The following is a 26,409-nucleotide window of genomic DNA, read 5'->3' on the forward strand; positions in this document are numbered from 1 at the left end:
AGCCACTCAAAAAAGAGACATTTCTGGCGCTTGCGGCTCGGTGGGACACCTCAGCCCCACAGTTAGACCATCACCGCCTCCACTGGGCGGAAGTCCCGCCCCGACATGCAGGCCCCGCCCCGCCCCTGCCTAGCCCTTTGCCCAGGAGGTTGTGCTTTCCGTTAGGTCTTATGTCCCGGGCACGCCCCTACTTTCTGAGCACTCCAATCCTGGGAGCCCGACCCGTTTGTCCCCAATAGCTGGACCCCGCCCCACCAGAAGCCCCGCCTCCAGAAGCAGGCCCCCACCCCCTCACCCCCCAGTCGGTCCCTACACAGGCAATCCAACGGCCTGACGCCTCCCCCTCCTCAAATCCGGTCCCCTAAACACTGAACTCTCCAAAACACGGAGCCCCGGAGGATCCAGAGTGAAGCCCGCCCCCGAGACCCTGAGTCCCTCCCTTCAAATTGGCTGGACCCCGCCCTCCCTAGAGCCACGCCCCCAGAAGCTGGACTTTGCGGGTCCGAGTCCGGGACAACGGCCTGACCCGCCCCTCACCGAGCCCCGCCCCCTAGACCCTGGGCCCCGCCCTACAGTTCCGCCCCCTGGAGCCCGAGCTCCGCTATCAGGGGTCAGACCCCGCCCCTCCCGGAGCCCCGCCCCCGGCCCGGCGACGGTGGTGACCGTTGGTGCTTTCGGCGGGCGCCCGGCGGGAGCAAGCGGCGGCCCGGTAGGTGAGCGGGGCCGGCGCGCCTCCTCGTGCGTCTTTCTTCCCTGGCGCGCGCCCCCGCACGGTCCGGGCTGGTCGGCTTGCGGGCGGCCGTGGGGCCGAGCTCGGGCGCCGCCCGCGCCTTCTTTGTTCGCGCGGGACTCCGGGAACTTGCTCGCGCGGACGACGGCCGGGGTCCCGCACAGGCCGGATGTGCAGGTTCTGCACGGGCCGCAGCCCACCGGACCCGGGCGGGATCTGACCCGGCTCAGAAGCGGGTCCAGCCGGCAGTGAGGGGGATTTAAAGTCTAACTCAGCCCGCGGCTGCATTGTTTGGGCAGAGACCGTTTCCAAGGACCCGAACTGAGGAAATGTAGGGCAAGAACGCAGAGCAGCCCACAGCAAGAATTATGGAGGGGCTAGAGCTGTCGAGTGTATCCAAGGGGTCTCAGAGCTGTCGAGTGTAGACAGGGGTTCAGACCTATGGCGTATAGATGAGAGCGGAACTGGATAGGCAGGGGACTCAGCTGTGGAATGTAGCGGGGATGGGGGCTCAGAACCCTTTAGTGTAGACAGAGGGGCTCTGACCCATAGAATACAGATAGAGGGGCCTAGGCTCCTGGAATGGGCTCAGACCCGGGGAGTGTAGGTGAGGGAAAGCTGGCACAGGGAAGTTGCCCTGGGAGTGAAACCTTGAGCTACAGTAAGCAACTGGTGTGTATGGGTGGGGGGAGAGGAGCAAAATCAATTTTGAATCAAGAGGTCGTGCTTAAGTTTTCAAAGTTTCTGAAGGAAGCACTATTGTCGGTATGAAGTTTCTGCTGCAGAAAAACGGGAATAAAAATGTTACACCTTTTTCATTTGGGGGCCGGATGACAAGTACCAGGTAGTCAGGACCTGGACTTCAGGGACACTGTTGGGACAGAGAAGGTCATGAGGGCAGATGAGCAGTTAAGGCTCTTGGGTAGGACCTTGAAGCTTCTTGGCCCCTACCCTGGGGGAGTGTCATGCAGAAGGAGGGTTGCCTCTGACAGGGACGAGGAAAGGCCAGAGAGCTGGCAGAGGTCAGCAAATCCCAGAGCTGAGGAAAAGCCCTCAGACTTGGGGTGGTGTATGTGTTCCAGGCTTTGGGAAGGCAAGGTCCATACTGAGGACCAAACTGCAGTGCATCCCCCCTGAGTGCCAGCTTGTGACAGGAGGCACTTTGTGGTTCTACGTGTCACACAGGAGGGTCAAGGACTGGCTCATTTTTTGCCTTACGTTTAGAACAACAGCCTCAAGAGGATGGATGGTGGGCGTCACAGAGGTGATGCTGAGCCTGGTCACTGGCTGCTGCAGTAGGTTCTTCGAGGATCCCAGGGTGAGAGAGGCTGAGGCTGAGCACTGTATTTCTAATCCCGTTGTCATTTGACATTTGTGTCTGAGACAGACCCAACATGCTGGTTCCATCTGGCTGAGGGAGCATGCTGGCAGCAAGTGCACGAAGATGGTATTGGGTGGCTGAGGGCCCTTAACATTGTGTGCATGTATGCGTGCGTGTGAGAGAGAGAGAGAGAGAGAGAGAGAGAGAGAGAGAGAGAGAGAGAGATTGATTGCTGGAAATCTTGCAAACATTACTTACTAGTCAGCACTTGCTTTAGTTTCCTATTGAGCTATTGCAGAGACTTAAATTTAGTGGCTTAAAACAACAGTTTATTCTTCATGGCTCCGGATGCCAGGAGTGTGCAGTGGGCCTCACTGGCCACATGTCCTTTGGGAAAGCTCAGGGAGAATCTCCATACTTCTCATGTCAGGTGGACACTAGTCTCATCCCTGGGTTCAGGGCTTGGTTCCAGCATCACACAGCTTTCTCGTAAACCTCCTTCTGCTTTGGTCTTTAAGGACATTTAGAGTTGCCAGGAGATTTGAAGTTCTCAGTTTACATCTGCAAAGACCCTGGTGTGGTTTCCCCTTCTCACTGAGGAACAGCTGTGTCCTGCTTTTTCCCCAGGGTGGGACACATGGATCTACCCAAGGGTCCTACACAGCAAGGACTGTGGTAGCTTGTGGTTTTGCTGCCCATCTGTGAAAGGGTGCGGTGTCCATTTATTCTCTTTAGGAAGGAGGGGGTTCCCACTCCTTCGGCAATCCAGTGAAAACTACAGTCTCCAGAAATCGGCTCAGTAGTAGCCTGAACCCCAGCACTCAGGAGGATGGTAAGCTGATGCTGAAGCCTGGGCCAAGTGAGACCTTGGCCCAACAAAAATCACCGCACTAGAGAGATGGCTCAGTGGTTGAGAGTGTGTACTTACTGGTCTTGCAGAGGAACCATGTTTGGTTTCTAGAACCTGCCTTGGACAGCTCACAACTCCCTATAGATCTAGTTCCAGAAGAACGGATGCCTCTGGCCTCCCCAGGCTCTGGACTGCATGAGCATTACACACATGTACACATAATTTAGAAACAATCTTGCTGGCCTTGGTGGTGCATGCCCTTAATCCCAGCACTGGGGAGGCAGAGGCAGGCGGATCTGTGAGTTCGCGGCCAGCCTGGTTACAAATCAAGTTCCAGGACAGCACGGGCTACACAGGGAAACCCTGCCTCAAAATAAAAAACAAACAAACAGCACCCCCCCCAAAACCCAAAAAAGCCCCCAAACATTAAACCCCAAAGCAAACAAGCCCAAATATGCATGGGAACTTGGCTTCTGATTTTCAGGGGCTACCATTTTAGAAACTCCAGGCTTCTCCCGTGCAGAAGTTGTTTGTTCCAGGCAGGCACTAACCTGATTAGTGACCGCACTCAATGTCCTTAAAGGTCTGGGGGTAAATGAGAGAAGGGGAGCACATTATTTGTCCTTTGTTTCCTTTCCTTGTTCTCTTATGACCTCACTGTCCCCATGAGTCCCCTGCCTTGTTCAGGCAGTCACATAGACATGCACACACTCTGTGCTATATACATATATATTTTGTACATCACTCATCTATCTCTGAGCCATGGTCTTAGTTTTCCTTCCATGACACTTGTTTGTTGGGAACTAACCCATGGGTTTAAATTCAACAGTGGCATTCTGTGCCACTTGCCCAGCCCCAGAGGGACTACCCTAGGTGGATGGAGTCTCAAGTCTTTGTGCACTCATTCCCCACCCCATGTCTCATCTCTTAAAAAAAGATTTTTGTGTGTGTATGAATATTTTACCTACATGCATGTGTATGGACCATATGTATGCCTGTTGGATCCCCAAAGTTGTGGTTATGGATGATCATTGGCCACCATTTAAGTGCTGGAATGGAGCCAAGATCCCTTAACCACCGAATCATCTCTCCATGCCCCTTTAAATAGTGGGGCCTCTTACTTAAACCAGCTGCCATCGCTGAGCTGAACAGGGCTTGGAGCACAGCTCCCATCATGCACTTGTGGGCTGATCTTGCTGTCACTGATGTGCCAGAACTGGATTTCATTACATCCTCATCTTAGTTCACACCTACAGCTGGTGGTACTGGAAGAGCCTTCTCCAGTCTGCCCTGAAGTCCAGAGATCTACAGAGCTGTTAGCTGGGGTCACCTGTGCTATACCGCTCTGTATTGGGTTCCTGTGTGCCAGGTTCCTCGTCTGATCTCAGATCCATCCTTGTCTTGCTAAAATTCTACTTTTTTAGTAGCTAAGAAATGTAAAAGAGAACCTTTCCTCTTGATTTTGAAACCTTCCTTATGGTCTAGTTCCTTGTTAGTTTAGCTGGGAATAAAACTCTAGACAGTTATTCTGTCCTTTGTGCCGTTGATGCAGGGGACAGTTGTGAAGGCAATGTGGTAAGGTTAGCTAGGAACAGGAGAGCAGGGTGCCCCAGGATGTGGGGAGCTCAGGCTCCTCGGGTGGGACTATGGGCACCAAGGATTAGCCTTGTTTCTTTATAGTTGGGCTTGTCAGAGAAAATGTTGCTGCGTAGTGTTTGAGACACTGGACTGCCATAAAAGCTGTTGGTTTTTTATGTAGCATCTACTAATGTGTCTCATATTTTTGTGAAACCAGTCAACTGTCTTCAAAGACTCACTTTGCACAGATTTAAAAAACACAAGCAGAACTATATATCAACTAGCAATAAAAAGGAAAGATCAAATAAAATGAAAGGGAAAAATTAGGACGGTTTACTTTAAATATTTCAGAGGTTTGGAACTGGTGTTTCTGGGATCACAACTGCCATGGCAGAGCCGTTGACAGTGAGGACCCCTGTCCTGACAGGCTGTGGCTTCTGCATGTTCTGTCTCTTTTCTAAAACTTGGGAGCCTAGACTGGTGTTCATAGTGAGAGGAATGAGTTGACAAATGTCCTCTACCTAGCAGACTGTGGGCTCTGGTGGCATCCATTCTCAGTGCTAGCCCTGGTCTCAGCTGGCCGTGGGGGTCTCATGAAGTAGTGATGGAGGCTAGCTACTTTCTCTGCTGATTTCTTGGGTCAGTGTGCTGCTGCTATTGCATGTGAAGGTCCTCGACCTCTGGCAGGTGGGCCCCATGCAGTCAGGTCCTTGTTGGTTCCTATGGCTTATGGCTCCCTTCCCTGCAAAAGAATCAGGTCCTCAACCTGTGGGGGCACTGAAGAAATGGGCCTGTCAGTTTCTGCAGTGCTACAGTGCAGATCCCAGGGAACCAAGGGGCAGTGCCCGTTCCTGTGTTCTCTCACCCCATGCAATGGCACTGCACTGCATGAGCACCTCACCTCTGCTGTGCTCTGTGAGTAGCTGGAGGCCCTGTCTGCATGCACACAGTGCGCTCTCTATCACCGTATGTGTAGTGGGTGAGCCCAGGCAGTGTGAAGCGTTGCATTTTGGATCTCTAAGTGTTCTAGTCATTGGTGGCCTTGCATTGTCCCTTCTTTTATACTGGGAGCTTGTACATGTTTGTTTCTGTGACTAGGCTAGCCTTTGGGGTTTGCTAGTTGTGAACTTTACATCAGGAAAAATTATAGTTGCTCAAAGACAAGAAAAGCAAACCTTTTGCCTTTTGAGATAGTATCTTTGCTGCTAAATCTGAAAACAGGTAAGTGTGAGTTGAGCTTTGCCTGGAGGCAGGGTCCCTGCTGCCTCTGGACAGTCTGTGTTCCTGGTCTTCTCTCTTCTGAGGTCCCTGGGTATGCAACGAGTCCTGTTTATGGGAAACATTGCTCTTTGGGTCCTGGCAGCTTAGCTTGTATTTGGAGGGTGCATCAGGGAGCTGAGGTGAGCATGGGTAAGTCCTCTGGGGAAGGGCTGTGGAAGCCACCTGTGATCATTGTGCCTTGTCTCCTAAGGCTCGATATTTATGCTCAGTCAGCATTTGAAGCTTGTTTCATGTGACAGCTGTGACATTAGTCTAGCTGTGTTGCCTCTGACCCCTCCGCCTGTCAGGTGTCCTCAACTGTGATGATAATGTGTATTTGGAGGAGCGGAGCAGGCCAAATGATGGCTGTCTTCACTTTCCTCTTTACCACCCCTACTTCTTTCTCCTTTGGAATGTTTTATTCTAAGGTGAACTCAGAGTCACTGTTTAAAGGAATTCTTCATACCTAATTTCTGTGCTGCAACTTAGCAGGATTGAGTGTTTGGTGTTAAGACTGACTGGAATAGGCAGAAAAGGGCTTGCTGTGCAAGAAAAGAGTTGACACATCTGTATGGTCCTAATGTTTGGCCTCAGGTTTCTTGGCATCTAAAATGTTAAAACCTCAGGGACTGACCTTTGCAGAAACCCTGGAGGAACCCTGCCTATAGAAGAGCTTGGGAGAGGAGCAACACTATGCTTGCTTAGCCAGCCAGCACTGCTCCATCAGCCCCTGGGCACACTGCAGTGCAATGGCTGCCAAGATGCTCTCAAACACACTGGAGACATGAGCCGCCAAGGACTTGCAGCAGGCTCGGAGACAGTCTCTGAACGGAGGTTTGGACCCGGGATGTAGGATGTGCTTGAGCTCATCTCTGCATCTGTCAATGGGATTAGTACACTCAGATGACGAGACCTTGAGCTACCAGGTGGCTATCCAGTGGTGGTCCCTCCCGCCAGTTCCTTGGCTTTCTTGTTGGAATAGCTCTGATGTTGCAGCTGTCATCTTGTCACAGACTCGATTTTAGGGAACCTGTCTGAAAACACCTTCCTATGCTTGGCCACCCAGGAACAAACAATGCTGTGGTGTATGTATTTCTAGTGTAGCGATGGAAGATCAAGTGATGATATTTTCATTTGGTGTTCTCTGTGACATTGGCCATCTACTGCGGAGCAGCAGGTCGTCCCCAGCACAGCATCTTACACTACACAGCGTGCTTCTGTGGTCAGCACTCACCCAGGTTGGGATTTAACTGTCAGTCCAAGCTGTGTTGGGAGGAACTGCTTCCAGGTTTCACCTGTAGCAGTTGCTGGCTCTAGAAGATCCTCTTCCAAGGTTGCTAATACGGCTACTGGCAGACTTCCCATCTTGTTGGCTCCCTGTCATGTGGGTGTCTAGTTAGGGACGCTCACAACCTGACATCTCCCTCAGAGTGAGGGAGAAGGGGGAGGGCAAGACAAAAGCCACAGTCCTTTTGTGACCTAGCCTCGGAGCTGACCCCTCATCACTTTTGCTGGGGTTTAGTAGTTGGAAGTGAGTCACTAGGTCCGTTTCGCGTCCAAGACAAGAATACTATTAAGGGCAGGATAAATAGGAGGCCTGGTTATGGGGCATCTCAGAGCTCCCTGTCAATCGCTGGTCCCAGTGCCCTTATCCTACATACAAGATGTGTTCCACAGCAGTAGCAGGTCAGACTCTAGCACTTGAGTTGGTTTGGTGCAGATGAGGGAGGGCCTGACTCAAACCTTTGGAGAGGAAACTGAAGGGACAAGCAGTCGGCCCATCTACCCATACCCAGGACAGATGTCCCCACTGCAGGCCTTCCTGTGCAGTGCAGAGAAGACTGAGAGATGAGATGGCCTCCGAGCTGTGGCCACCCTGAAATCTAGACTGGGAATGGCTGCAGGGTCCTTGTTAAACCCCAAGACCTCAGTATTCCTCCCGGTCTGGTTTCTCCTCCTGGAATGTGCTCTTCCTGCAGCTGAGATACTGTCACCTGCTTCCTGTTGTGAGGGCTCACAGGATCCAGTGCCCACGTCCTCCTGAGGCCTTCTGCCTCTTCAGTTACAGCTGGTAGTGTTTCTGATGCCATCGTTTTCTCAGAAACTTGATGGATCTGTGGATCTCCTTGTTGGCACTCCATTTGACCCGAGTCATGGCCTACAAGATAATCCCTGTTCGCTCTGTATGGTGAGGAATCAGGCCCCTCAGTTTTCCTGGGGCCCCCTTAGGACTCTGGCTGTCTTGTTTAGACCGTGTACATCATAGGACAGCTTCACTAGCTGGTGCTTGCAAGCAGGGACTCCGGAACCTTAGCTACCTGTTGGCTGCGCAGAGGAGGTTGGCTGTGAGGGATTATTTCTAGGAAGGTGCAGACTGGGGAGACAGGTGCAGGTGAGTGTTCCAGGGGAGTGGTAGACACAGTGTGTGGAACAGGAGACTGGAAGTTGTCCTCCTCGAGTCCTTTAGATTTCTTTGGCTTTAGCAGGGCTTCCTGCCTGTCTTGCATTGCATGCCCCTCCATTGGTTACTTACTGGAGATGTGACCAATGATAGAGGTGCTGTCTGCTCTGCTAAACTGTGGGGCAGCTAGAGAGGCAGTGCTGTCTGCATATGCCTGCCTTATAGGGTCACCAGTATAGGTAACCTGGCAGGGAGTGGGCCTGCCCACAGCCACGACGCACTGTGCTGCTGCCCAGCTTGGAGAGCTCATGTGTCCCTAAAGGCAGTCATCCTCACAGCACTTGTGGGGGTGTCTGGTTGGGCTGGGCACAGGGTAATGGGTGAAGGGCTTGGGAGTAGAAAGCGAGGCAGCCCTAGTTTTCTCTCCTGGAGGATGGAAGGCCCTGTCGCTACGGGCACCTGGGAAATGTGCCAGTGTGTTTGTCAGTCCTCTGGTGTTTGGTTTCCTTCTGAATGTGTGCTCAGCAAGATCCCTGGTGATTGATATGGCTATGTGTTTGGATATATATGGATATATATTGCTTGAGCCTGTGTGCAGTGCATCATGTGGGGAGCAGACGGTGGAGCAGAGCTTACCTCCTGGCAGCCAGGAAGTGAAGGACAGGCAGGAAGGAGCCGGTGTTCCAGTGCCCTTCCAGAGCACACCATGTCTCATTTCTTTTCCTGTTGCTGAGATAATACCTGACAGGCCATCCCTGGGAGGAGAGCTTGGCTCTAGCTCAGGGTTGGTTTAAGGGAATCCAGTTTAGCAAACTGTGGAAGGCATGGTGACTGGGGCATCATTGGTGGTGGGAACTTGCAGGGCAGATTGTCATATCTGTGCAGATCAGGAGGCGAGAACTCAGGCTGGAGCTGGACCAGGCTGTAGGGATAAGTCCCGCCCCTTAGGGCTAATGTTTACCTATAAATCTGGCGAGCTTGCTGCAGCACTTGCTTCTGCTTTCCTGGTCTCCGCGGGAACGATGGTTCTGTAAGTCTATTTCTCCATTAAAGCTATATATATATATATATATATATATATATATATATATATTTACAATCTGTCTGCATTCGTTTACGCTGTTACATTTTGGCGCCCAATGTGGGACTTGAACCCACGACCCTGAGATTAAGAGTCTCATGCTTTACCGACTGAGCCTTAGCCAAAGTTGGCTGACTCAACATTGCAAACGAGACTTTGGGTGATTTCCCAGGTAGTCAGTTGTCTCTGTCAATTGTTGCACATTTTGGATATATCTCGTTTGTTAAGTAATATTTATTCCCTTCTCAGATCTTTGACAGAGTTGAAGATTATATAATTGTAGTTACTCTCTACATTATTTAGACTCCTTGAGATAGAATGTTTAGCAAAACTTTTGTTCTCAATATTGTTTGTTATATTTATTATTTGTTATTATTGTATATAGTTGTATTTGGTTTAGTTCTGTCTTATTTAGACAAAAGGGGGAGATGTAGGGATAAGTCCCGCCCCTTAGGGGGTGTGTTCGCCTCAGGCTAATGTTTACCTATAAATATGGCGAGTGCTGCAGCGCTTGCTTTCGCTTTCCTGGTCTCTGCTGGAACGGTGGTTCTGTAAGTCTATTTCTCCATTAAAGATATATATATATATATATATATATATATATATATATATATATATTACAATCTGTCTGCATTCGTTTACGCCGTTACACCAGGCTAATTCCCAGGGTCTGCTCCCCAGTGAGCCACTGCCTCCAGTAAAGTCCCATACCTTAAAGGTTTCACAGCTTCCCAGAACAGCACCACGAGCTGGAGATCAAGTGTTCGAAATACAAGGCCTTTGGTGACATTTCACATTCAAACCTTGACATATCTTAATGGCCTAGCTTCCTCTAGTCAGCCCAGCCTCCCAAAGGTTCCTCCACTTCTCAGTAGTACTGTGGAGCAACCCTTCTTTCTCTGGCTCAGCAGCTCTGGCAGAACTCTTGCTCTGAGGGCAGGGATGTGCCTTGCCCTCTAGATATGGGGCACCTTGCTAAAAGACCTGCCATAGCTATCTCTTTTTCTGCCACCATAACAAAAATACCCAACACTGGGGTACTCAATAGGGTAACGAGGTTTGAGTAACTCTCCAAATTTGACTAGCCCTTTCTGACTGGCCCCTGGTCAGTCTCACGGCCCTGGTGATCTAGCACCACAGAGTGAGAATGCAAGCAAGAGGAAGCCAGCAGGGAGGGGCCAAACACACCCTTTCTACAGCCTGCTCTGGTGGGAACTAACCCACTCCTGTGAGAGCAGCATCACTACTTTTACAGGGTAGCCTAACGTGTTAAATGTTCCATTATTTTTTTAATACTGTTGCATCAGTGAATTAATGTGAATTTGAGGGGGGCAAGTCTTACTCAGCACCTCTAGAAACCTCCCATTGTGGTTGCACATCCGTGTTCAAGCACACCAGGGCAGGAAGCAAGCCTGTGCAATTTGAGTGGCCCTGGGAGTGGGAGGTGGGAGCGTGTTCCAAGAAGAGGGTGCAGGTGAGCTGGGTAGGTGATGGGAGTGGAGCCGGCATGTTCCTGCCTCATCTTGGTGCCTCCTCTCTTAGATTCTCTGCCCAGGGACCTGCAGTCCCTGAGTGGGCTCCCCAGGTGGGCCGTTTTCCCTGTTGTTTTTCTCATGCCTGGCACGGAGAAAGCTCTCATGTTGATGTGTGCGACAGATGTGGGCACAGCAGCCTGCTTCTTTTAGTGAAGCTGTTTGAGGTGCTCATGGGAAGGCAGGCAGGGCATGGGTTCCCCCATGGTGGTCCACCTGTCCTCTGCTTTTCAGTGCAGATGATGCTCCTTGGCAGATGGAGAAGACCAACTGGTGACGGCAGTGATCTGAGCAGGACAGATCTCGTGTGGATGGCTGCAGGTCAGCTGGATCATCACATCCAGTGGAGACACAAGGTGGAGGTGCTGCCCTTTCTGGGCAGTCACCACAGGTTTCTGTCTTAGGAACGGGCAAAGCTGTGCTCATTCACACAGGTGCTGGTGTGAGGAGTGGCCAGCCCCTTGTGTTAGTGGGCTGGTCCTGGAGTGTTGGGGCCTGTGTGTGGCTGCTGGAGTTCTGTGCCCTCTCAGCCTAAGTGCTGTCTGTGGTACGTTCTTGTCCTTTTGCTCTGTTTTATGGGGGCACTTTCTGTGCTCTCTGCTCAGAGTGCACAGCTCCTTGTCTGTCTTTGTCTCTGAACCAACTAACCCACCATTGCCCCCACTAACCGTTACTCTCTCCCGGGATCCAAGCTGCTAGCTGCTCATTAGAGACTGGATAGAAGTAACAGGGTCCCTTGTTGTCTTGTCCTAACACTACAGCCCATGCCCCTTGAGTTGCAGGGTAGGTGGGGGCCCTCTCTTTTGGCAGCTACATGATCCCGCCCATTATTTATTCTCTGGGTTCCTTTATTCTTAGCCTCTCCCCCTTTAAAAAGTCAAACAAGGCCAGACATCCTCCCAGATGCTGGCACCTGGCTTCAATTTCAGCTGCGGTCAGAATTTCAGAATTCTCCACTCACACACAACCTACAATTTAAGTGTACAACCCCAAACATACCCTTGAGGTAGGGCCTCCTGTCTCCTTGCAGACAAACCCAGCTCATGTTTCATCCTCCTGTGCAGCTCAGGGACAGGGCCTCCAACCTCTCTGATGCCATTTGCTCTGCTCTATGCTGTGGATGGCCACTGTCCAGCCCCATGTTTTGGGCTTAGGAGATGCTCTGTTGTGGTAGTCTGTCATAGTTTGGATAACTTTATCTTGAGGTGGCACCATCTGGTATCTGCATGTGCTTGACAAGGTTTTAGGGTGCTCTTAGGGGCTGGCTGTCTTCCTCTGACATCTGGAGAGCTGACTTTGTCTCTGAGGGTGTTTGGACTCTGCTGGGATTGGGTTGTTGGGCATGCTTGTGGGAGATAAACATGCAGGAGACCAGTCATGGAGTGGAAATCCCTGGGATGGGGAGACAGCTGGGAGCCATTCTTAGAGACTGAACCTTCTAGAAGGGGCAGGGGAATGAGGAGAGAAGCTGCCACAAGAGGAAGGCCAGTCATGAGCTGGAGCCAGAAGGGAAGGGAGGGCCAGGTTTCAGAGGTCTGGGAGCACAATGAGGGGACCAAAGGGATACTGACGGGCTGGGGACACTGATGTAAAGAACTTGAGAGGGAACCCAGGACCCTAGGTGGGTGGGATGCCTTGTAGCAGAGGTGGTGTCATAAAACCATGTGACTGGGTGGTGGGGACAGCTTGAGGCCATGGGGTCTGGGTTTTCTAAGGAGGCTGGCTGTTGCATGGATGGGGGAGCAGTGCAGAGGGGAAGGGAGAGAAAGGGGAAGGGAGGCTTGGGAGATGATAGCTAGTGTTTATTTTTGTTTGTTTTTTAAGATAGGATTTCTCTGTGTAGCTCTGACTAGCCTCAAGCTCAGAGGTCCTCGGGCCTCTATCTCCCAAGTGATGGGATTAAAGGCGTGAGCCCCCATCATCCGGCTCTAGCAAGTTTTTAAGGGAGAGCTAGAGCGGGGAGGGGGCTTGGAGTGCAGTTAGACAGAAGTTGGGTCCCTAAGGAGAAGAAGCAGACAGAAGGGTCTTCAGTAGGCGAAGGACTCCCTGGCTGAGAGCACCCGGGGATGTCTGCACCCAAGTGCTGGGTCGCCACTGCTTTGGGAGTAATTCATGAAGCAGTAGGTATCAGAAGTCAGTGGTGTTGTTTGGTGCAGTGGCCTTGTGGGCCCCTGATCTGTGGCCTGAGAGGTCTTCACAGAAAGGAACTTTTTTTTTTTCACCTTACTGCTCTGTGCCTTGCTTGGTGACAACCATGTGGCTTAAGAACCTGCTGGTCCTACCTCTGCACTGTGTCCTGATGGGTCCAGATCCAGGTCTGCCAGGGTCAGGAGGATGGGTGGGTAGGAGCACAGGCCTGGACTTCCACAAGGTTCTTCATGAAGGGCCTAGGAATCTGGCTGCTACAGTAACTGGGAGGTCAGGGACCATCAACTTGAACCTGTGGGGTGGTGTCAGTGGGACAGCTGTTGGTCTTCGGTGTGTGCCTGATGTAGATGTTGGTGTAGGCGGTGCACGGAAGGTTTTTGACAGCCACAGGTGTTGTGGGTGGGGGTAGGGAGCATAATTGCTGTGGGGGAGGGTAAGAGGTGGCCAGAGGATCTTCTGGGGGTAGGTCCCTGTTAGAGAATGTGGTTTGGCGGCACCTGTACTGATGAGGCTGTGCTCTGGAGGGCCTGTCTTGAGCCCAGTACCATCTGTGTCTGTGTTCCATAGACTGATCCAGACAAGTGAGGGGTTTCTTGGCCCTGGAGGAGGGCGCTGCGTCTTTGGTCCTGGAGCAGCTTGCAGCGATGGTTGATCTTCACAGTGACACCATGGTCAGCACTGTCCCAGGCAGATCATCCTGTGCTGTGTCTCTCCTGCAGTCCCTTGTGTTTGCTTCTGGAGCCACCAAAACAAGAAGCTATAAGGCTGAGCCATGTTGTGGCACCCATGGGTCTGGTGACCTCTCTAAAGTCATGGCGTCCCAGGGCTGAGTCTTCCTGGAGGCTTTGTTGTCTCCATCTTACATCCTGAGCCCTATCCTTGGGGCTCCAGACACACACGCTGTCTCTGCTGAATGACACCTCTCCCCATCTCTTTCCCTGGGCTCCAGGGTTCCATGGAGCTCCCTTGAATGGTCAGGACTATCTGTCTCCCTGTCTCATATCCTTCACATCAGCTTGTTTGCATGCTCTGTGGTTGGAGAGGGAGCATGCATGAGTGTGGGCATTACAGTGCAAGGGCCACAGTTCTGCCCATTGCTCCCCAGAGAAGACCCATGTAGTTGATTTTTTCTTTTTGTTTGTTTGCTTTCATTTCTTTTCTCTTCACCCTTTGGAGGCCCATTGCCCAGCTTCCAAATAAATACATGGAGTCTTATTCTTTCTTATGAATGGCCGGTTTTAGCTTGTCTTGTTTCTAGCCAGCTTTTCTTAAATTATCCCATCTACCTTTTGCCTATGGGCTTTAACTTTCTCTGTTTCTGTATTTCTTTTCTTCCCTTCTTGTTCTGTGTCTGACTGAGTGGCTGGGTGGTTACCTCTTCTTTTCTTGCTGCTTGATCCTTTTCTCCTTCCATTTATCCTTTCTGCCTGTCAACCCCACCTATTCTTGCCCCTGCCTTGCTATTGGTCATTCAGCTCTTATTTAGGCTGACCAGGTGTTTTAGACAGACAAAATAATGCGGCTTCACGGAGTTAAACAAATGCAGCATAAAGAATGCAATACATCTTTGTGTCAGTAAACAAATGTTCCACAGCATAAACAAATGCAACACATCTTCAACTAATATTCCACAACAGATCCACTGAGATCTTAAAACAGCTTCTTGGTCATCTTCATTGTGGAGTGGAGACTAGGGCTTCTCATATGCTAATCATTCTCTGTATAGGATTGTACTCCCAGCTCCAGTATGTACATCTTATTGATGACTAATAAATTATTAATTTAGCATCACTTAGATATTAAATGATGCCATATTTTATAGATAAATTGTCCTTTCTTCACTCCTGTGTAGCAAAAGTAATTCTCAAACATGCATCTTGTGTCCCCTTGTTCTCACTGTTGGGACCATTCCTGCAGTCTCTGATGAAGGCGTAAGTCACAAACAATGCCACACCAGTTTGGAATTATGATTAATAGGGTGGTATTTATTTAAAGGGGAAAAAACTTACAGATCACCGTCCCAGACAACAGCCCTCTGCGCAACCAGGAAGGGAGTCTAGTCGTCGGCAGAGCAGGAAGTGAAGAGAGAGAGGAGAGGAAAGTGGCCGCTTTTTTAAAGGGAGAGAGACCACGCCCCAATGGGCTGGTATCTCAGCGGCGATAGGCTGGAGGAGCGGAAGGACCTCCCGCAACATCCTGATGCTCTTCCACTGCCCTTGCCAGTCAGCCTTTGTGTGTCTGTAAATCATTTAGAATCTGTTCACAATTCTGTTACTGGAAACTATCTCAAGACACAAGAATGTCTTGAGAGGGTAATTAATTCAACGACGTGTTCTGCAAACACCAAGCTCGTCATTATAGTTTGGATCATCACATTCCAGCCACTCCTGGATTGCCTTTCTTTCCTGACACAGGGTCTCACTGTAGCCCTGGCTGACCTCCTCCTTATAGAGATCTCCTGCCTTGGCCTTCTGATGTAGCAGTCATAGATATGTGTATATTGGTATCTATTTTTTTCTGTGTGTGGTATATGTGTATATACGTGTTTGTGTATGTTCAGGTCTTTGTGACAAGGTCTCACTGTGAATCCCTGGCTGCCCTTGAACTCACACAGTCTGCCTGCCTCTGCTTCCTGAGTGTTGGGCTTAAAGTTATATGCCACCACATATGGCTTCCACCTTATTTTTTGAGACAGGATTACTCACTGACCCTGTAGCTTGCCAACCAATAGACTCCCAGCGTCCTGCCCTTCTCTGGTACTGGATTTATAGGCATGTGTTGCTTTGCTCACATTTTAATGCCAAGGCTCAAACTCAGGCCCTTGTGCTTACATAGAAGCACTTTACCAGCGGAGTCACCGTCATACCCACTGTATTTTCTAAAGGATAATCTTGAAGGAATCTGAGGCAGTAGAGTTCTCACAGCATTAGACACCCATCCAAGAGATGCCTGCATGCTGGGATGGCGCCTGCCTCCCCTGGTGGGGAAGGTTTCTTGTGCCTCTGCGGACTGTGTGACACACAGAGACAATGTGACTTATGTCTGTACTTGCTTTTCTTTGGGAGACTGGAGTTTTCATACATGCTGTACAGAGGACACAAGTAGTGACAACCCTAGACTCTGAGTCTCTGCTGGGCCCCTGCTTGGACATTTCACATGTGCATGTTGTCACAGCTCCTCGCTAGAGGGACTTAAGTGTGTCCTTGTGACTTCCCTGGGAGAAGGTTCTAGAAGCTCATGCATGGTTTCTTGGGCATCCCTGTGTATCTTCCCCTCTGCTGATTTTGCCTGGAGTTCCTGTATTGTAATGAGTCTTAACCTGGTGTGCCTCCGTGCCAAGTCCTAGGAGTCCTGTGGATCACTGGCCTGGGTGGTGTGGGGACCTTGACTCGGGTCTGCTCTTTAACCTTTTTGTCTTTAGAGTAAAGTAGTTACATTTTCACTTTCTTAAGGCTGATTAAAAAATACCCTCAAGGGGGGCTGGAGAGATGGCTCAGAGGTTAAGAGCATTGCCTGCTCTTCCAAAGGTCCTGAGTTCAATTCCCAGCAACCACATGGTGGCTCACAACCATCTGTAATGAGGTCTGGTGCCCTCTTCTGGCCTGCAGGCATACACGTAGACAGAATATTGTATACATAATAAATAAATAATTAAAAAAATACCCTCAAGGAGCTAGGAGAGATGGCTCAGCCATTAAAGGCTAAGACTCACAGCCAAAAGGACAAAAATACCCTGGAATCTTAGGCCTGGATTTAATGACAACCAGTACTTTATGAAGTCATGCCCCCTGGAATAAGTAAGTCAGTACAGCATTGTTTTGCTTTGTTCAATTGCTGTTTTTATCTCTTCTCTTGGATGACCTCCATGGTTTTATTGATTGAGGTTGTTTCATACTTACATGTTTTCCTAGCATAGCTCTTTGTTCAAAATAAATTAATTGTGGGAGAGTCATGGGACATGGGAGTACACTTTGTGGAGGGAATTTGGGATCAGGTAAAAGAGTTGGGTGGTGATCTTTGGGGCCTTTGACCCCAGAACAGCAGCAAACCTTGCTTTTAACACTGGACCTACAAGGGGTTCCATGGAGCTTTCAGGGGAACCTAGGCCTGCGCCTTAGCCTCTGTCTATGCAGGCTGAATGCAGAGGCCTCCAGGTTGTTCTATGGATATCCTCTTCAGGATCCTGAAGGAGAGAGATCACAGCTTTCCACTGTGATAGCAGGGTTCTTAGCCTGGCATCAGATCCTCCAAATTCAGATGGTTTGCCTTCACCTTGACATTTACGTGGTGACTGTAGAGACTCTGGTGGTTTTTATTGTGAATTACCATGTAGAGTCAGGTAATGCCAGTAGAAGTTAGAGATACAGGATCTTTAATAACAAGGTATTTGTATTTCCTCCTTAGGGCAACATTTCAAGACAAAAAAACCTCAGTAGCATTCAACATTCCTTGAAACATGGACTCTTTGGACTAGTGGGCTATGCAATTGGCCTTGAAGGTGCACCAGGATGTACAGGGCAGGGGAGCCAGGGAAGCGACAGCCTGGCGCTGTGGCCCCTCGAGTGAGGAGCGTGGAAGTGGCCAGAGGCAGAGCTGGCTATGGCTTCACCCTGTCAGGACAGGCACCCTGTGTGCTCAGCTGTGTCATGAGGGGCAGCCCTGCGGATTTTGTGGGTCTCCGGGCTGGAGACCAGATATTAGCCATCAACGAAATCAATGTGAAGAAAGCTTCACACGAAGATGTGGTGAAATTAATTGGGAAATGCTCTGGTGTTCTGCACATGGTGATCTGTGAGGGCACCAGTCATGTGGAGTCCTGTTCCAGCGATGAAGAAGGTGGCCTGTATGAGGGGAAAGGCTGGCTGAGGCCTAAGCTTGATTCTAAGGCTTTGGGTATAAACAGGGCAGAGAGAGTTGTGGAAGAGGTGCAGTCTGGGGGGATTTTCAACATGATTTTTGAAAGCCCAAATCTTTGTGCCAGTGGCCCTGAGTCACCGAAGCTGAAGCAGAGGTCTTTGTCCGAGTCAGCTGCTTTGCGGCTTGATGTTGGTCAGGACAGTCTCTGTGCACCACATCCCAGCATGCTCTCCAAGGAAGAGATATCGAAAGTTATCAATGATGACTCTGTATTCACTGTGGGGCTGGATAGTCATGACGACTTTGGACTAGATGCAAGTATTTTAAATGTTGCCATGGTCGTGGGCTATTTGGGCTCCATCGAGCTCCCTTCCACAAGTTCCAACCTGGAGCATGACAGTTTACAGGCTATTCGTGGCTGCATGCGCCGCCTGCGGGCTGAGCAGAAGATCCATTCACTAGTGACCATGAAGGTCATGCACGACTGTGTGCAGCTGGTCACTGACAGGGCTGGCGTGGTGGCAGAATATCCTGCGGAGAAGCTGGCATTCAGTGCAGTGTGCCCAGATGACAGGCGGTTCTTCGGATTGGTGACCATGCAGACCAATGATGATGGAGGCCTGGCACAGGAGGATGAAGGTGCCCTGAGGACGTCCTGCCATGTGTTCATGGTGGACCCAGACTTGTTTCATCACAAGATTCACCAAGGCATCGCACGGAGGTTTGGGTTTGCATGCACAGCCGACCCAGACACGAGCGGCTGCTTGGAATTCCCAGCATCTTCCCTCCCTGTGCTTCAGTTCATCTCTGTCCTGTACCGAGACATGGGTGAGCTGATTGAGGGTGTGCGGGCCCGTGCCTTTCTAGACGGGGATGCTGATGCCCACCAGAATAACAGCACCAGCAGCAACAGTGACAGTGGCATTGGCAACTTCAACCAGGAAGAGAAGAACAACAGGGTGCTTGTGGTTGACCTAGGTGGGAGCTCGAGCAGGCACGGCCAGGGTAGTAGCCCAGGGTGGGAAGGTGTGAGTGGGAGGAGCTCACAGCCTTGGGGTGCATCCTGGAATGGAACTTTCTGCCACGACCCAGAGGTGGGCTCCCCATTGGAAACCAGCCCCCACACCGACAGGTTTTGGGACTTAACAAAGCCTTCAGGACCTACCTCTCATATGGAGGTCCCTCCAACCTCTTTGAGGAGTTCTGTACCCCCTTCCAAGAGGGGTGCCACAGGTTCCAGCTGTGGTTTCAACCAGAGGTGGCTCCCAGTCCACGTGCTCCAAGAGTGGCAGTGCGGACATGCCAGTGACCAGGAATCCTACACAGACTCTACTGATGGGTGGTCCAGTGTCAACTGCGGCACGCTGCCTCCCCCCATGAGTAAGATCCCTGCAGACCGGTACCGGGTGGAGGGCAGCTTTGCTCAGGCCCCGCTGAGCACCCAGAAGAGGGACTGCTCCAGGAAGGCTTTTGGAATGCAAAACATTTTTGGGCCCCATCGAAATGTTAGAAAGACCAAAGAGGACAAAAAGGTAAGTTGGAGGACGTTTAGAAGGAACGGCTTCATTGTAACCTGAACAGTTGTCACTCATAGCCCTGGCTCACTCCCAGTGGCCTTGTGGCCTCTGCAGACTGTCACAGTAATCTGCTCTGCCCTTCACTGAGGCTTTTGTCCTGCTCTGCAGCCTCTGCCTTGGTCTGCACCCTGACCTTAGGCTGTTGTCTGGCTGGTCTTGTCAGGACATCTGTACTGGACAGGCAGAAACCTCCCGGTTTGGCAGGACCTCCCTCCCTCTCTGGCTCCTGGCCATGCTGGTTGCTAGAGGGCTCCTTTCCTGGTGCTCCTCTGAAGCCCTTTTTGTGTCTGAGCCTGAGTTGTCATTGCAGTGTCTGAGTGAAAGGCTTACAGAAGCACAGTCTCTCTGGGGACCTCCCTGGCGAATCCCTGGGGCGGCTTAGGTTCTTTGCCTGCAGCTGATGGGGCCTTTGAGCATCACTGCCTCAGAGAACCTGATCTGTCAATGGTCAGTGTCCCTTGGGGACCTCTGGTTTCCTGTGGGATCTAAGTTTGGAACGTAAGAGGAGAAAACCAGACCTTCCTCCAGGACTCTGTTCAGTGAAGGCGGTGCTGTCTGAGGTGAGGTGCTGGCCACAGCATGGCTCAGTCAGCGTTTACCTCCTTGTTGCTGGGAAGCCATTCTCAGAGATACTGTAGTTATAGGCATCTTTCTGTGTTGGTGCATATTTTTGTTTTAGTAGTGGGAAACTTCTCCCAAGCCTTCCAAAAGCTGGTCAGGGCAGGGCATAAAACAAAGGCTGTAGCTGTCACATTGGTGGGGATTTGTCCCAGAGCCCTCATAAGCTGTAGTGATTTTTCATTATGACTTGTATCTGGGAAGGAAGGGTGCTTCTGGTGCCCTGTCCCCAGATGGTCACGGTAACACTGGTGCAGCTAAGTGTGGATTTAAAGCAAACACACACGCTGAACTGATTTTCAACCTCGTTCTTTTTCATTTTCTAAAAATAAAATCAAGTCTTAGCAGATTGTTTGAGCTGGAGGCTTTCTTTGCAACCGAATGCAATGGATTCCCATCTTGGTGAGCGCAAAGTCAAAACAAGCACAACTCAGATGCAAAGAGTGGGAAGGAGAACAAGGGGCCTTCCTGAAGCGACGGCCTCTTGAGCAGAGGAAGCATGGGGACCTAGAGATAGTCATCCGGGCAATGTCCCATCCCTAAGCGTCTCGGTTAAGGAATGCATTCCTGAGCCTGCTCAGTTTAATATTGTGGAACACATTCTTAAAAAATTCATGCCTCTGGGCATGCTCAGTTTATGCCCTAAAATTTCAACTGAAAATAAAGGACAGGACTATGCAAGGCTTGGGGTTTGTTAGAAACAGAGGGGAGGCCAGAGGGCTGAACTGCCTGGAAATGAGAGGGACAGAAGTTGGGAAGGGAGGGAGCAGTTGGAGGCTGTGGATAGCCAGTGGTCAGCTTTACAGAACACTGGTTCTTGTCAGCATTTGCCGGAAGGCAGCTAAAGCAGCCAGGATGTGGTGGGGTCACAGAATACAGTGCAGTGATGTAATCAGGGAGGCTCAGTGTGTCTGAGGGTGACCAGGAAAGACCTGAAGCTATTAAGATGAGGAGGGGAATATAGAAAGGGATGTGGTTTAGAAAAGTGACAAGGAGGAGACCAGACACTCTGAGGAGGCTTGTGAGGAGCAGCAGGTGGTGGGTTTTTTAACGACAGGGGCACTTGATTAAGAGACTTGGGGGGGAGGTGCAGCTGCCCAACTGTAGTGGCTATCCCCTTGAGGAATGTCCAGCTAGAGATGGCTCAGCCTTAAAGGCTAGGCTCACAACAACTAAAACTATAGGAGAAATGTTGTCAAGGTCATTGCAGATCTGCCTCCACCACGTGGAAGAGATCGACACTTTAACATGAATGCCCTCCAGTGCCTCTGTGGCAGTGCTGAGTAGCAAGCGGGCAGGGTATCTGTAAGGCCCCAGGTACAAGAGCAGGAGCTGACCATTCAGAGTATCTCAGTGCCTAATGCCTACCATGACACCCCTCCCTGGCCACACAGTGTCCCTGGGTACCAGGCAGAGTAGGCCAGTGTCCCTGGGAGGCAGACTTGATGGTGAGAGTGTCCTCTCCCCTCCAGGACAGTCCCATGTTCTTATTTATCTGCTTTTTTTGTTAATTGGCTTCCCCGAGCAGAGTGTATGAGGTTTATTCTTTGTTGTGCACCCATGTAGTGTCTGCCTGGTTAGCTTTGTGACTGACGCATAATGTAACAGAAATGTCAGATCTTAGGTGCCTGAGACAGTCAGTTCTCCTGCCTTAGCCTCCTCTTCCTTCTCAGTTAAGAACTGTGGCTTCCTCGGGTCTTTCCTGCACGTGTACCCAGCCCTAAGGCAGCTTTCTAGGTTCCCAGGAATACGTTGTCACTTTCCTCACCCTTCTCTCCCCACCCACTGCCGGGGATCTACTTCCTTAGCTTTTCCTTTGGAGCAAGCCTTGCCCAGATGCTCCTTCGAGGAGGTCCTTATGACCAGGAGCAACTGCCCAGGCAGTCCTGCAGGCAGTGCATACAAATGCATTTTAGCCAGTAAGGTGGTTGTCACCTGTCCCCGACTTGGTAAGAATGAAGTAAACAGACAGCAAAGAGTACCAGTTGGATAGTGGCTATCCCCTTGAGGAATGTCTGGCTAGCCAGTTTGGGAATGACCTTAAGTGAGGTAAACTGGCCTGCCACACAGGATTTAAACAACACAAGCATAAACTCTGGCGAGCAGTGGACAGATAGCCAAGGGCTGAGAAGGGTTGCAGCTTGAAGCTCCCAGGGTCCTGGGATGCCAGTGAGGGGCCACCCCTTGCAGAGCAGGTCTGCAGCTCGGCCTGCAGGTCTCTGAAGTGGTGTGTGGTCTCACTGTCTGGAAGCCAGAACAAATTCCTGCCTGTATCCGATCCATGAAGTCTCAGAGACCCAGGCAGGAACAAGCCCCCTCAGTCTGCAGCTACCCATCCAATCTTCAAAGAGCCCTGACTTCATCTCTTCTTCTTCCATTGAATTCTAACACACCTGCAAGCAGCTTCTTGCTGAAGCCCTGATTTATAGGACATCGGCTGGGCCCTGACAAGATCCAGCCTGGTGGGGAAGGAGGAGAACCCTGACCCCACCCCAAATTGCCAGATGTTCAAGTTAGTTCTGGGGTCTGCCTGCAGGGACACTTGTTAAAATGTTTCAGGCAGCTCAGGTTGCTGCCTGCCACTTCCTCACTTCCCTTTAGAAGGGGTTTTTGTTTCATTTGCCACTGCTGTAACTGGGACATTTTAAACCGTGGGCTTGAGCCTGCCAGCTGGCAGGGGACTGTCAGAAAGCTCAGAGCTCCTATGCCCCTAGCATCAGGACTGCCATAGCCCAAGGCTTCTCCTCCTGGGGTGTTCTTGCCTTCACCGTCCTCACTTAGCTGCAAGACTCCCACTGAACAGCTTGGTGGGGGGGATTGCAAGAATGGTGATGCCCCCTGAGAGTGGACCCTCCTACCTCCATCTGCTGAAATGCCAGGGAGGGTAGTGGAAAGGACTGAGGGAGTCAGGTGGTTAGAGTTGAGAGGTCCTCACTTGGTTTGGGTTTCCATGATGGCCAAGCAAGCCTCCCTTCTCTTTGATCTCAGGAGGCAGAGAAATGTTTTCACTGGTGTGTGCAGTGTGTGGATAGGACTGCCCTGGGCTGGGAGATAGATGTTCGAGAGGCTCCTTGGGGCCTGAGGGTAAATGCCTGTATGGATGTGTACGGGCCATGCCAGGTTGTTTGGGCTGAAGGTGGAGGTATGTTCTTCCACAGACCTGGGTGTGTCCTCCTGAGGTAAGCCTTGTGTGGGGTCATCTCCATATGTCCCCAGAGTCATCCTGTGTGTGTTCTGATCTCCTGTGTCCATCATACTGCATCAGGGTCACCCAGTGAGCTCCTTTGATGGGCACTTGTCAGCAGGCATCGGCATGTGCTGAGGTTCTAGGTTTAGGATTCAATATGTGGTTGTCGGAGAGCGCAGACCAGCCCGCTACAGGTAGTGAACTCCTGGAATTGATGGAGGCCGTGTCTGTCTCTTAAAGTAGCCAGTGCCAGACTTGTAAATGATAGCACCGGATGTGCTCAGTGATAGACGTGAGAGTAATGTTGGGAGAAGGGGATCAGCACAGGAACGAGGTGGCTCAGAACAAGCAGTGGTCTCACCCTATGCTAATACCATGACAGGCAGGGGCTCTCACTCTGAAGTATTAAAGCAGCAGTTACATGACTCCCTGCCAACCCACTGAGCTGTCAGGGGTAGACATGAAAGACACCAGAACGGGACTCAGGTGTGATGTGGTAGGCTATCACAGATCAGACTGGAAGTCTGCTGACTGCTTACGAATGGATTGAATTTGCATTAGGCATCATTTGGGCACAGGAATAAAACTGAATTCTTTCTTGTTTTTCTAGACAGGGTTTCTCTGTGTAGCCCTAGCTGCCCTGAAACTCACTCTGTAGACCAGGCTGGCCTTAAACTCACAGATATCCAGCTGCTTCTGCTTCCCAAGTGCTGGGATTAAAGACGTGTGCCACCATCACCAATCAAACTGAGTTCTATGCAGTGTGGGTTCCTTTGCAAGTTAACCTTCTTGGTTGCCTGAGTCCAGAGATGTTGGAGATGGAGGCAGGGCTTGAGTCCCTGGAATTGGGGTTGGGGTTTCAAGAGTGTGCTGTCATTCATGAGGAGGGACAGTGTGTGACTAGTAGGACTCCTCGTGCCCAGTGAGAACAGCAGCTCACAGAAATGCACATTTAAATCCCTTTCTTATATAAAGGTTTTAGTGTCCTCAAGCCGTTGTTAACCATTCACGTTTATTTTTTTGCTTTTAAAGTGATTGTGTATGTGTACACAGGTGGCCATGCACACATGTGCTGTAACACACATGTGGTCGGAAGACAACTTCTGAGAATTCTCTTCTCTCACTGTGGGCTCTAGACTTGAACTCAGCTTCCTAGGCATGTGCAGCGTGTGGTTTTTCCTGCCGACTGTGTGGCTAGCCCTGGTGTGCACATGCTGCTGCAGCAGGTGATACCACAGGCCTGTCATCCAGTCACTCTTGAGCTGAGACAGGAGGATAGCCCATTCAAGTTCTGCTTAGGCTACACAGTTCAAGTCCAGCCTCGACAGTGTAGTAAGGGTCCACCAGAAAGGAAAAAGAGAGCGAGGATGTGGTCCATGGTAGGAAGCCTGCCCAGTGTGTGAGGCCCTGCATTCAGTACCTACTTCAACCTCCCATCCCCACCACATCAAGCCAACGAGAGACTTTGAGCAGGCAGACTGGTGATAACCATTACCTTAGGGGCCAGTGAGAGCCAGGGAGCCTATTTTCATCTTGTGTTTATTTCTGTAATGGAAATGTAAACTTAGTGACTAAGAACGTTTCCCTAGATGAAAACACATTAGTTTAGATAGTTTAAATTTTTTTATTTTATTTACTGCTATCATCATTGTTAATGTGTATACACATACAAACATGTGGGCCACGGCATGCATTTGAGGTCACAGGACAGCTTTGGAGTTGATTCTCCTACTAAGTGCTGGGGGACTAAGCTCAGATCATCAAGTATGCTTGCTAAGTGCTTTTACTACCAAGCCATCTTGATGGCCCCTAAAGACTCTTTTAAAAAGAACAAGCCAGCTGTAACTAGCACTCAGGGTAGGGAGGAGGAGGGTCAGGGGTTCAAGGCCATATAGTGAGGCTAGTCTGGACTACTTGATGTTGCATAAACAGCGGGGCTGCATCCTGCCACCCGGCTAGCTTTACACCCGAAATAATTACACGGAAACTGTATTCTTTTAAACACTGCCTGTGCCCATTAGTTCCAGCCTCTTTTTTTTTTTAAATATTTATTTATTTATTAGGTATACAGTATTCTTTCTGCATGTATGCCTGCAGGCCAGAAGAGGGCACCAGATCTCATTACAGATGGTTGTGAGCCACCATGTGGTTGCTGGGAATTGAACTCAGGACCTTTGGAAGAGCAGGCAGTGCTCTTAACCTCTGAGCCATCTCTCAGCCCCTAGTTCCAGCCTCTTATTGGCTAGCTCTTACATATTGATCTAACCCATTTCTAATAATCTGTGTAGCCCACGAGGTGGCTTACCAGGGAAGATCTTAACCTGCGTCTGTGTTGGGTGGGAGAATCATGGCGACTGACTGACTTGGATTTCTTTCTCCCAGATTTCTGTTCTGTCTACTCCGCCTACCTAATTTTCTGTCCTATTAAAGGGCCAAGGCAGTCTCTTTATTTAACCAATGAAATTAACACAAAACAGAAGACTCTCCCCCATCAACTTGAAACCTTGACTCCAACACAAAACAAAACACAACAATCGTGGAACAGTGAGGAGTGGAGCTGAAAATGGTAATTCCTCCTTCACGCTGGCCGAGACCAAGCCTAGATTCAACAAACAAGAGAGCTCTGCATTCAACAAACAAGATATGTCTAGTCTTTCCTTGTGTGAGAGGAAGTTTCAAAATAGATACTTTCTCCTGGTACTATCAACAAAGACCACACCTAAAAAAGGCCCCATATTGTTACCTCCCTGAGCAGGGTATCTGTGGCCATCCCGTGTGTGAACTGAGACTCAGCTCTGTCTAGCCCCCAGTACCCACTCCATGTCTTTGATGAACGAGGTGGCCAGTGTTCCCATGTGAAGTACTGCCTGTCTGGAGAGGTGTGCTCTGTGCAGCAGCCCCCTTGCAGTGCCAGTCGCCAGGATGGTGTCTGACTGTTGGATGGTGCCTCCAGGAGGGTGAGCGGACCTAGGGTTGCAGAGGAGCCCTGCAGGCGTAGGGACGTAGACGGGTGTGCCTGCCATCCTCTCCTTTGTTTAGTTTCCGGGAAGGAAGACGATTGAGATTCCTGCTGGAAGAGCCCCAGCTGAGCAATTGGCTTCCCAAACATGGCCATTTGCTGCCCTTCCACTGTGTGTGGATGCTTTGCAAGTCTGCCCTTGGCTTATAGTAGCCCGGCACAACTTCAAAGCTTTCCCTGCGAGGTTAGGCGTAGCTGCAGCTTGATCACCTTTCTGCTGTATGAATGTTCCATTGTGTAAATGTGTCAC

General features: G+C 50.5%; 1 protein-coding gene across 5 annotated transcripts in view; it reads left to right on the forward strand.

Moving 5' to 3' along the window:
* Positions 1 to 663: 663 nt before the first annotated feature.
* LOC121459742 (regulator of G-protein signaling 12) overlaps positions 664 to 26,409 on the forward strand; it is a 99,884-nt gene continuing 74,138 nt past the window's right edge. For all 5 annotated transcript variants that reach the window (XM_041669720.1, XM_041669722.1, XM_041669721.1 and 2 more), the window contains exons 1-2: positions 664 to 709; positions 17,306 to 19,290. In XM_041669720.1, coding sequence (XP_041525654.1) covers positions 17,410 to 19,290 — 1,881 coding nt within the window. In that variant the 5' untranslated portion in view covers positions 664 to 709; positions 17,306 to 17,409. The remainder of the gene's footprint in view (positions 710 to 17,305; positions 19,291 to 26,409) is intronic.

The sequence above is a fragment of the Microtus oregoni genome, unplaced genomic scaffold, assembly GCF_018167655.1.
Source record: "Microtus oregoni isolate MIOR12 unplaced genomic scaffold, Mior012 000019F_ref0000042, whole genome shotgun sequence".
Lineage (NCBI taxonomy): Eukaryota > Metazoa > Chordata > Mammalia > Rodentia > Cricetidae > Microtus > Microtus oregoni.